General features: G+C 38.3%; 1 protein-coding gene across 3 annotated transcripts in view; it reads right to left on the bottom strand.

Moving 5' to 3' along the window:
• Positions 1–6,305: 6,305 nt before the first annotated feature.
• The window catches only part of CFAP95 (cilia and flagella associated protein 95), an 80,284-nt gene continuing 74,004 nt past the window's right edge, over positions 6,306–12,585 (bottom strand). For all 3 annotated transcript variants that reach the window (XM_045562411.1, XM_045562413.1, XM_045562412.1), the window contains one exon: positions 6,306–6,584. In XM_045562411.1, coding sequence (XP_045418367.1) covers positions 6,402–6,584 — 183 coding nt within the window. In that variant the 3' untranslated portion in view covers positions 6,306–6,401. The remainder of the gene's footprint in view (positions 6,585–12,585) is intronic.

The following is a 12,585-nucleotide window of genomic DNA, read 5'->3' as shown; positions in this document are numbered from 1 at the left end:
TCCAACAGAAGTCACCTATTGTCCTCTAATTAGTGCCCTGGATGCTCTCTAGAAGACACTCTAGAAGGACAAACATTTAGAAAATGAAATTTGTGGATGGACCATACTTTCAAGATTTCATATTGAACTTTTAGCCAGAGTACTCATTTGTATTACAAACTCAGGAGACTACAATAACCCACTTTTTGTCTAGAATTCTCAGAGTTGAATTATTATAATTTTTTTCTATAAATACATCTTTTTCTTGCATTGCTGTACACCAAGATTGCAGATTGCTGGCTTTCTCTTGTCACAAATTGCACTATTGGGTCAACTTCTATATTTTCTAAGATCTAGGTATTGTTAATATAAATTAAGCTGTCATAAAGGAATATGAATTTTAAAAATTACAGTTTTGTCTGGAAGATGGGAATTGATGCCCCCCATTAATTTCTTTTTCTTTCAATAGCAGCTCTATAGAGTATCTATTTCCGTAGTTAATTCTTGGTCACCCATGGTGCTGTAAATAGGTACACCATGGATAAATCAAATTTGAATGTCATTCCCACATATTTTGGTTATTTATTTCAGATTTTGGTTTTTGCCTGTTTTATCTCATTGGCTCAGGGGCTGTTCACACCTAGTTTGTGATAGGAAAGTAGCTAGTAAGAATAATGCAAAGAATTTGCATTCAGAGGATTATGCACAAATGACGAATTTCTGTCCTTTAAAAGACACCATGAGTAAGAATAAAAGTAGCCATTATCCATGACCTTCAGAAAATTTAGAGAACAATAATAGCATTTTCCAAAATAAGAAATTTCAGTGAAGAGGGCTTGAGACAAATACAAGGAGGCAAATTATACTACTTTAAATATTTAGCCCCAAACATACAATTCAGCACCGTCCTCCAAATTTATAGCTACCATGGGCACCTGAGATGACCAAGTCTGTACAATAACTGTGGACCCGAGAATGGCAGCATGCACACAGCTTTATTTTCAGGTTATCATTTCCTTAAAATAATTGTCCTTCCAGCTTCTCTTCCATGCCATCCCTCAGCCCTCGATCTCACCAGGCTCGGGCTGCATCACACCTACCATACTGTGCTGCTCAACTTTCACCATCTCTTGGACATAAGAAATGTTTGTTTTAAGTGGTGATCTGGTTTGTTAGTGACCATTATTTTACTTTAAGAAGGATTTTGGTCAGATCCATGGATGCTCTGGCAAACTCAGGATTGCCATACAGGAAGTGAAATTTTCTTAGGTCATTTTGCCAACTCCTCCCATTTCTCAAGATTACCACTGAAGCCCTGGTAAGACAAACATTAATTATGTACATCTTTTCAGACAAGGTCATTCTGATCATATGGATTGCATTTTTATCAGTTACCCATGCATTCACAAATACCAACATTTGCTTATGACAGACCACTAATTCCTTCATCATTTCTAAGTGCCCACTGTTTTAGACACTGGTGCCCCCCAAATGAGTAGACACGGTCGCCACTCAAAGAACTCATATGAAATGAGTTTGATGAACTGACTATAATCAAAATAATTAAAAATAACAAATGTTGGCAAGGATGTGGAAAAATTGGAACCTTCATGCATTGCTGGTGGGAATGTAAGATGGTGAAACTACTTTAGAAAATAGATTGGCAGTTCCTCAAAAGGTTAAACATAGAGTTACCATAAGACACAGCAATTCCACCCCTAGGTATATCTTCAAGAGAAATGAAAATGTATATTCATACAAAAACTCATACATAAATATTCATAGGTGGAAACAACCCAAATGTTCATTAACTAATGAATGGATAAATTGTAGTATATCCATACAATGGAATATTATTCATCCAAAAAGGAATAAAATGCTGATATATGGTACAATATGGATGAACACTGGGAAAAAAATCAATGACAAAAACCCCACACATTATAAGATTCTACTTAGAGAAAATACCCAATATAGGCAAATCTATAGAGACAGAAAGTAGATTAGTGGTTGCTTAAGACAGAGGGGATTGGGAAGGAATCAGAAATGACTAATGGACATGGGTTTCTTTTAGGAGGTCATGAAAACATTCTAAAATTGATTGTGGTGATGATAGCACAACTTTGTGAATATGCTAAGAATTGTTAGAATTATAAACTGTAATAGGATGAATTTTATGGTATTTGAGTCATATCCCAATAAAGCTGTTAAAATTTTTTATAAAATTTATGATCTTAATATTTGGAACACTAGTTCACTGTGTTAGGTTTTGTTTGGGTTTTCCATTTTGGTTTACAACTTTGCCTCATGCTTGTTCTGGGCTATTTGGAGTGGGCTTCAGCTATCTGCAAACTACCCTGCTGCTCTCTCGGAAATAAAGTTAGCTGGTAGTCTGCACATCCTCCAGAAAGAATTTTCCTGCTGCTCTATTCTTGATTGTGGCAGTGCCAGGCACTTCCATGGCCTCTCCCAGCCCACACCTACACTCTGTGTCCCATGGGAGGGACTTTGCAGATCTAGAATTTTTCTGCGCCTCTGGAGCACTGGCATCCAAGGAGAGACTTTCCTTTATGGTTAAACCACCGAGCTGGCTGGGCACTGCCCCTTGTCTTGATGAGCCAGTGCCATATCCTAGGGATTGGGCCTGGTACCCTCACTTCCTCCTTCATCTCAAGTGGATTCCAAGTAGAAACCAGTTGGTCTGAGGTTTCTCTATTTTATATTTCTAAAGTGAACTCCTTGGCCCATTCCCCATCTCTATTTTCTCCCACATCTACCCTGGGATCTTGATTCGCAATTGAACTGAACCAGATTTGCTGTATCCCTACTATTAGGATGCAGCCTCGCCTTCATCATTCTAATCCCAGCTGCCAGAGCTGCCAGCTTGCTGCTTTTCTACCACCCTTACCCCTTCACCATACAACATATTATTTTATGTTTGCCCCACCCTCCTTAGTAAGGGGTCACAATGCCTCCCTAAATGGGTAAGGTGTACCAGGTGGGAACTGCAGCAAAATGATGAACTTAGCCTCCTTCCAAAGAGGCCCCCCTCCCTCATAGTCCTCCTGGCTGTTACCCTATGAAAGTGGGACCTAGTGCTCCCGGATCCACCTGGTTGTCAAGGAAAGCGAAATCCACATTTTTAAGCAAAATGTCCTAATTTATAAGGTTTGGCTCAATTTTTTTTTTTTTTTTTTTGAGACAGAGTCTCATTCTGTTGCCCAGGCTAGAGTGCCGTGGTGTCAGCCTAGCTCACAGCAACCTCAAACTCCTGGGCTCAAGTGATCCTTCTGCCTCAGCCTCCCGAGTAGCTAGGACTACAGGCATGTGCCACCATGCCCGGCTAATTTTTTCTATATATTTTTAGTTGTCCAGCTAATTTCTTTCTATTTTTTAGTAGAGACGGGGTCTTGCTCTTGCTCAGGCTGGTTTCGAATTCCTGAGCTCAAATGATCCACTGTGCAAACTAAATAGAACTTATCTGTGGGCCAAATTTAACTCAAGGACCACCACTGTGATATGTCTGCTTAAGCTCTGCCCAGCAATCTTTCCTTCTCCCAGTAGTCTACACCCCGTCATGGCAGACTCACACCAACAGTCTGACACGCAACACACAGAGGCCAAAAGAAAAGTACTGAGAAAATTTGAATTAAATATAGATAGAGATCTCATTAACTTTATAAACACACAAGAGAGAGTGTTATTTTGGGGTCTTAGGAGGAATTCTGCAAAGTGCGCGTGTGGACCAGCCAGGAGACAATGTATTCACATCCCACAGGGGATAATCTCCAATGACGAAATCTGGATTCCAGCTTGTCTTGTTTGAAATGATGCTTTGATACTGGTGAGATGATCTATTAAAGCAGTTACCTAGAGAAGTCCATAGCAACATGAAATACTTTTGCTTAAAAGATTCAGTTTTCAGAGTAATGTTGTAGAGTTCATTGAGTCCGACATTCACACACGGAGGGCAACTGAATACTTGGCATGGGGCAAACTCCTGCTGTAACCTTTATTTCAATGCATGATTTTACTTGACTAGTTTAAATACAATCTCTCTTATTTCATTCTTCTTCTCAAATCGAAACTGATTTCTAAGTTGATCCTTCATGGCAGACTCAGGTTATTTATGTAAAATGTGATGTTAGTCATTGTGACAATATAAGATTTCTGCTAAAGTAAGTGAGTTTTATTTTATTTTCTAAGTACCAGGCAGCATTCAAAGGTAGTGATATGGCCATTAAAACTTTTTCCCCCACCAAAAGAAATCATCCAATGATGAATACTTTGACATCCAGATTTGCATACTTCAAATAGCAGTTCACCCCAGATATGTTATATGAGTGTTAGAAATGATTAAACTTGAATTCGTAGTCTGTGGAAGGAAAGGTAATCCTAGGTAGATATCCATTAGAATAGTCAATATGTAAAGAATTAACACTACTTAGGATGTATATTTTTATGTATTTGTAATATATATTTTTGCATATATAATGTACTTATTTGTGTGTGTATATAAACACATACTTTATTTTTATTTTTAATTATTGGTACATAATAGTTATATATATTTATAGGGTGCATGTGATGTTTTGATACACAGATATTTTAAAGCAGTAAGTAGTTAAATTCCACTGGTTAATGCTTAGCTGGCATATCACATTTTATTTACTAATTATCATTTCTCCCATCAAAAATCTTATAGTCTTTCCCACATTTTGTCAAGAATTGGAGGCAGTGCTCAATTAGCATTGATCCTGAAATGCTATTTCATGAATTTATTTTTTAAAGAAAAATGATGAAAGTAAATGAAGCCTAAGTTGACCAAATAATTAAACCTATCCTCAGAAAAAGATAAAAGCATTTAAGCACCTCAAAGATCGATCAGAATCTGCTCTTTATATAACCCTGAGCAACAGCTGGGGACTGAATTGTGGCCTTCCCAAATTCACATGTTGAAGACCTAATCCCCCATGTGACTATCTGGAGATAGAGTCTTTATGAGGAAATCAAAGTTAAATGAGGTCATAAGAGTGGGGATCTAATCCAATAGGACTGTGGCCTTATAAGAAGAGGAAGAGTATATATATCAAAAGAACAGGAAAGGGGGCCAGGCGAGGTGGCTCACACCTATAATCCTAGGGCTTTGGGAGGCCGAGGTGGGAGGATTGCTTGAGGCCAGGAGTTTGAGATCAGCCTGAGCAACATATCGAGATCCCATCTCTACAAAAAATAGAAAAATTACCCAGGCGTGGTGGCTATGCCTGTAGTCCCAGCTACTCAGGAGGCTGAGGCAGAAAGATCACTTGAGCCCAGGAGTTTGAGGTTGCTGTGAGCTACGATCATGCCACTGCCCTCATGCCAGGGCAACAAAGCGAGAACCTGTCTCCAAAAAAAAAAAAAAAGAAAGAAAGAAAGAAAGAAAGAAAGAAAGAAGAGGAAGAGAAAGGGGTTTCCCCACCCATCTCCTACCATTTGAGGACATGGTGAGAAGGCGGTTGTCTGCAAGTCAAGAAGAAAGCTCTCACCAGAAAGCAATCCCTGCCAGAACTTTGATCTTGGACTTTTCAGCTTCCAAAACTGTGAGAAAATAAAGTTCTGCTGTTTAAGCCACCCAGTGTATGATGTTTTGTTATGGCAGCCCCAGCTGACTAATATAGCAACCTAATTAAACTTCTGCAGGCCTCTGTTTGCTTATCTGTAAAATGGGAGGGTGAGTCAAAACAATTGCTAAGATTTTTTCAAAATCTAACATTGGATGACTGGATTTCCCATGAAACCCCTAAATTTCATGAAGATTCTGTCTGCATCTCTGTTATCTCATACACTCAAAAAGTCTTGAATAAAGAAAAACATCACAATGAATAAATAATCCACAGGGCAACTAGCTACCACAGATAAAGCAAAATCTATAAATAGACATCCTCCCCACTAAAAACATCCACACACTCAACATTATTATACAGCCAGTCTTACTCAAACTTTGGTCATTTAAGTTTTATGTCACATCTGAGTACCTATATTTTTATTCACTTAAAACTTCTCTTTAAAAGAAATTTAAGTTGGCTCACTTTTTTATAATTAGCCACACCCTATGCAATCATATGCTTGATTATGCTAGTTTTATGCATTTTCCAATAATTGTTAAAAGAAATGTACAGTCCACTAAATTAAATTAAATTAAATTCTACCAAATACCATCTAGAATTGTGTGAGACACCCTTGATGGTCCACATAACTAAACTTTGGAAAATACCAGAGTAGCTTATGAAAACAAGGATATAACATTGGTCTAGAATATTAGATTTTGCGTTTACAGGAAACTCTATAGTAACACATTGCATTTATTAAGATAGAAAATCATCAATTGTTATATCCATTATTCTTTCATTAGTCAGAGAATCTGATTCCATACATTATTTTTAAAAGGGGACAATAGGACCACCAGTCAAGGGGTAGAGTTTTTGTTTTACATCTGAATTAGCATAAATCCCACTCTCATCATGCCAAGTGTTGATGCCAAATCTTTTGGAACCATCGAGATCTGCGAATTGAGAACGGCATTTTCTGTGGACTATGGAATAATCATGTTGACAAAGATAAACCTATGAGGGCAAAAAAAGAAATAACATTGAATTACTGAAATATGTAAAAAGGAGTGATCTCCAAAAGTTGATCTTTAAGATATTATTCTATGATCAAAGGTTAATTTTTAACAATTGATTAATTTGGTTTCTCAAATAACAAACATTTCAATGGAAAAAAATGGTTATTGCATTTATAAGTACTTCAAATACTGAAGGAGGAACCTAGTTCATGGTTGTTTTATTTATAAAACTAAAAAGTTGAGTTATTATACATGTAAAAACTTTTTTAAAATCACAAATAGCATAAAGAACAATTTAAATTTTATGATCATCTAAATAAGACCAAAACAATTACAATTTAACTACCATTCAACACCTTTCTTAAAATATAAATTATGACCATTCCAAAGAATAATATCTTGGGTTATATCTTCAATAATCACTACCAAGTCATGCTTCCCATGACAATGGTAAATGCCAAGCTCTAAGATTTATTCCTATGAGATATTTACCTCAACATAACCCAGTATAATGTTTAAGATGTTTATCCTTAGGCCACTTCATAAAAGCTTCATTGTAATAAAATGAGACATTATCATTGACCATGTCCCAAAAGAAATATTGATTCTTTCAGATTATACCAGGGGTGATCGCAGATATAGAACATAAAACCTTTTAACTGATTATCTAATTTCTGCTTTACATTGGTTCTAATTTTAAAGCACTAGGACAATATTGAAATTAAATCACCAAAGCTATAAAACAATGAAAGAACACCAAAATAGTTCTGATCTTAGATTGGTTTTGTTGAAAATAATTGAAATTTCAACCATAATAGTGTCCATTTATTTATTGAGTGCCTATTATAAGTTGGGCACAGTACTTGAGTGTTTATATCTTTTAATCCATAACTGGGTTTTGAGGCATGAATTATCACTCCCTCTTTACGTATAAGAAAAGATGATTTGCTTATTAAAAAAATCTCAGGAGAGAATTTAAAGAAAGCCAATAATAAGTGAGTGACTAAGCCAGAACTATAAACTAGGTCTGCCTGACTGTAAAACCCCTTATCCCTCTAAGATTTTCACAAAACTTTTAATAATCAAGAGATGAAAAGAAATATAACCTATCATAAAGGTACATAATATCTTTGTCACTGTTCTATATGGTTTGGGCTTTAGCTTTTGCCATTGGGGGCTATTTCTTCGGGCTTTTTGGTTTATTGGTTGGTTGCGCAGATAGAGTTCCTTTAAATGAGATTTGAGTAACACTAGCCCAAACCATCCCCTCAGAGCGAGGCAGGATCTTCTCATTCCTAACCCTGCTGCAGTCAAACTGAATAGAGCTTCTGATGCAAAGTCTACATGTCCCTTTAGCATTTCATAGGCAGAGAGGGTTTATCTTTTTGAGTCGACTGACAAGATAAAATGTAGTGTTCTAGGAAACTGACTCTGGCAGCAGAAGTACTAAAAACTAGAGGCAGGAAGGACTGGATTCTGGAACTGTGATTAAAGTTAGATCTCAGTAACTCAGATGTCATCCGTGGGGTGGATCAATAAATGTGTCTATACATACAATGAAATATTATTTGGCAACAAAGGGAATAAAATACTGATACATGCTACAGCACAGATGAAGCTTGGAAACATTATGCTAACTGAAAGAAGATACACCAAAAGACCATATATTGTATCATTTCCTATATAAAACGTCCACAATAGGCAAACCCACAGAGACAGAAAAGTAGATTAGTGGTTGCCAGGGAACAGGAAGATGGGCAGTGACTGTCAATGGGTATGGGGTTTTTGGGGGGAGTGATAAAATGTTCTGAAATTTTGGTGATGATTGTACAACCCTCTGGATATACTAAAAATCACTAAATTGTACATTTTAAAAAAGTGACTTTTATAGTATGTGGAATTATATCTCAGTAAAGCTGTTATTTGAAAAAGAATGAATGCATTGGGGGAGCAATTCTGAAGTTGGAAAAACTGGTTAAGAGACTGCTGCCTATTAACACATGTTACACTGGGTGCCTCTCATTATAAGTGCTGTACTGGTAAATTAGCTCTGAAGGGAGGGAAAAAAATATTTGTAACATTTGCCAATTTCTGTGGTGTAAATACTCCTGCTCTGGCTGACTTCAAGTTACCAGCATGATGTTGGTGAACACTGGGGAATACATGAGCATAATCAGCTCATGAAAACTGTGAAGAGCTGGCTCCAGCTTACCCCTGAATCCACTTCTCCCATTTCCCAATGTGGAGCAGCCATGCAGTTTGAGTAGGATTGACCCCAATCCCAGGTCTAGGGGCAGTATCTAATTGGTCTAAGACAATCCGGATAGTCTCACCTCACTCTAAATGGTAGTAATAGGTTCGGTGTTAGGCATGTGACTTGAATTTGCCCCAAAAGATTAAAGCCCAGGACTTTTTGCTCAATGGTTTGTATGAAATAAGCTCTTTTTCCACCACTGGACATAAATGAAGAAGCATCTAGGCCAGGCTGCTGTTGGCAGCCCTCCTACAATCAGTCTAGCATGAAACCAACACCATAAAAGGCAGATTTGAAAGTCAGTAAGAAACATGATGGCATTACTATATCAATCCTTTCCCAAAATCTGACTTTTCAAAACATACAAGCCAATAAATTGCTTTTATTGTCTGATCCAGTTTGAGCTGGGATTTGAGCATCTCACTAAAAGCATCCTAACTAATGTACATCCAAATAGTCTGCAATATTGGAACACTGAGGTACTTGGAATCAGAGCAAGGAAGTGGGTCATAACCAAGGGAACAGGGCATATAGAAAAAGTAGGAATAGAGGCAAATAGTAAGTCTGTAAGTAAGCATACCACCAGGAATCAGGAGGATGCAAACATGAAATAGGTGAACAAAGCAGAAACAAATCAACAAAATTAAAACAAATTACCAGAAACCTGGAGGATATACTTATTATAAGAAAGCATTTCATGCCTTTCAAAGTTTAATACAAAAGGCATGAAATAGAGTAGAAAAAAGCAGGTGCACCAAGAATAACCTTAAAGGACTTTAACATTGACTGCAGCTCAGAATCAAGGCAAAACTGAGATGATGGGACTCCTGGACAAGCAAACAGTTTGATGTACCACTCAAACCAATGAAGGGGCTAATAATTGGAAAATTATTAGTATGTTTTCCCCTTTCAGAAAAATGCCTACACAGAGCAAAGTAATACCAACTTTAACATACAAAATAATTTCTGAGCAAGACAATAGCCTTGTAGTCCAACTCACAGTTTGGGGGACTTTAGAATATCAATAATCAAATCTGGGAGACTCAGATTACAGAGTTCTCCAAATGCATAGAGAAAATATCCTTTGCCACAAAGAGTTTGAGAAAAGTTGAAATGAAGAGAAGGGAGCTAGGGAAGAGTCTATCTGGGGAACTGTGGGAAGGAAAAAATAAGGGGGAAGTCTTTCTCAATTTTCCCATCCCTGGGCTTGAATCAAGGAGAGTCCCTGTGATCCGGACAGAGAGAAATGCATTAGATAAATTAGAATGATGGCAAAAAAACACAGGGGACCCATGTCCCCCATTTCTGTTGAGAATTCCTGAAGTACATCACTCTCCAACTGCCCTCTCCTTTGCCTAGCATGGTCAGGCAGGGGAACCTCTAAGATTCATCAGTCCTGAGCCACTTTGGGTATCCTGTGGCATAGACAAGACCCTGAAGTAGCTGCAAGTCTGCAGAGGGAGATATTATTACCAGTGGCTGCAGCACTGAACATTGGAGCTGGGACTGAATAAGACTCACAGAAGGCTCCAGTGGGGTCTACAGTATCTATGGGAGTGGAAATGAGGCTGAGTCATTCCAGACATGCCTTCTGGGCTCCAGTCAAGCCCAGAGACAAAGAGCAAAAGACTGCTAGTTACACTGCCCACATAGTTTAGCCACTAATGTCAACAAGGAAAAGAGTAACCATGTGGACTAGGGATATCACCCCAGACACCAGGACAGGTGCAAAACACCACATGTAAAACCCTGCTCTCCCCTCTGGCATCAAGATGCTAAGTCACATCCTTCTCTTCATACATCTGGATGCCACCTTAGAAAGGAGCCATACTATTGCTACATAACAACCACCCTGCACAGCACACAGTAGTGCACAACAGTAGGCCTTTATTCTGCCTCCAGAATCTGTGGGTCAGCAATTTGAACGGCGTACAACAAAGGCAGCATCTCTCTGCTCCATAATGTCTGGGACTGCAGCTGGGAGGACTTGAAAGTTGGGGGTGAGTTGAGGGATAAGGGCTGGGAACATTTCTCATTCTGATTGGTAGTTGATGCTGGCTGTCTGCCGGAACCTCAGCTGGAGCTGTCGGCGGGAATAACTACATGGGTTCACCCAGATTCTAGGGGAGGTAACCTAGGCCCTGCCTGTCAATGGGAAAAGTGCCAAGATCACATTGTGAGAACACATGGGAGAGGAGCACAAGTTGCAGCCACTTTTGGAAAATGTAATTTTTCTCCTCTTTTCAGGGAAAAGAGTAGGGTATGTTAGGGTACTCAAGACCACCCCCAGGTTTGATGATTTTATACACACACACACACACATACACAGATGTCCCTCAACTTACAATGCAGTTATGTCGCAATCAACCCATCTAAGTTGAAAATGTTAAGTTGAAATACTTTTAATACCCTGATAAACACAACATAATGTCAAAAAATTATAAGTGGAACCATTATAAGTTGGGAACTGTCTGTATAATTGTACTCATGGCTATGATTTATTACAGAAAAAGAATACAAAGCAAAGAGAAAAGGTATAGGGACTGACATCCAGAGGAAGCCAGGTATAAACTTCCAAGAGATCTCTCCCAGTGGAGTCACACAAGAAGAGCGTAATTCCACCAATAATGAGTTGTGAAGTGCTGTCTACTGGGGATTTCATTAGAGACACAGTGCCCAGGGCTTTTGCTGGGGGCTGGTCATATAGGCATCCTCTGCCTAGCAGGTACCAAAACCTCAGACTCCCAGCAGGTGTTCAGCATAAGCCACATTGTTTGCAGTGTGTATTTGCAATTGTTTGCAAACAGTTTAGGCACCGGGAGCCATTCTAATCAGGGAATCCTTATCCTGAAAACCAAATTTCTGGATGTAGCCAAGGGCTAACATTGTAAGCAGGCTTTTAAAGAGATAGTAGTCTCAGTTTTGCTATGTTACCTCCTTTCTGCACACAGGGGATGGAAAAGTATCTCTGAGAAAGTGACAGTTTTCTTAAAGAGAAATTAAACACTTCCTATAGGAACTATTTAAATTCTGGAATCAAATTAAGCTTTAAAAGGATTGAAGAGTTAGTGTTTTCCCACTGCTGGTAGGCTCATGAAGGCAGCCAGTTATCAGTTAGATATATTTCTTCTTCATATGTGAGTTGAAGACAGTTATATTTACAACACCCTAACATAATATTAATAGTTAAATCTTTGCTCAACATTTATTTAGTGGGGATGCGAAGAAGTGTTTAGAAATTCTGTATATAAACAGATTGGTGAATTACCAGATGTTGCTGTTGGCTGGTCCACTATCTGAAGCTGCACAGACACTGAGCTGTGGCAAAGTTTACTTAAGGTAGGACAAGCATTGAAAACTTTTTCTGAGACCTTCAGGTAGATGAGGGTAACTAGAAGAATTTGTCTGTGATGTGGAGTGGGTGGGCATTAGTGCACAATGGGTTATGCAGCACCAGACTGAAAGAGTCATTTCACAGGAAGAATTTAGAGGACTTACATGTTTAACTGGGGATAAAGAACAAAAGATGATGTCAAATACCAAAATTGAAGCAACAATAAAAAATTTTCCAACAAACAAACAAAAAAATTCCCAGACCACATGGTTTCACACCCAAATTTTACCAGACCTACAAAGAAGAACTGGTGCCTATCCTGCAGAAATTATTCCATAACTTCAAGAAGGAAGAAATTTTCCCCAACACATTTTATGAAGCCAATATTACCTTGATACCAAAGCCAGGAAA

The sequence above is a fragment of the Lemur catta genome, chromosome 10, assembly GCF_020740605.2.
Source record: "Lemur catta isolate mLemCat1 chromosome 10, mLemCat1.pri, whole genome shotgun sequence".
Lineage (NCBI taxonomy): Eukaryota > Metazoa > Chordata > Mammalia > Primates > Lemuridae > Lemur > Lemur catta.
Note: the sequence above shows the minus strand (reverse complement) of the source record. Positions and strands in the feature narration are given on the sequence as shown.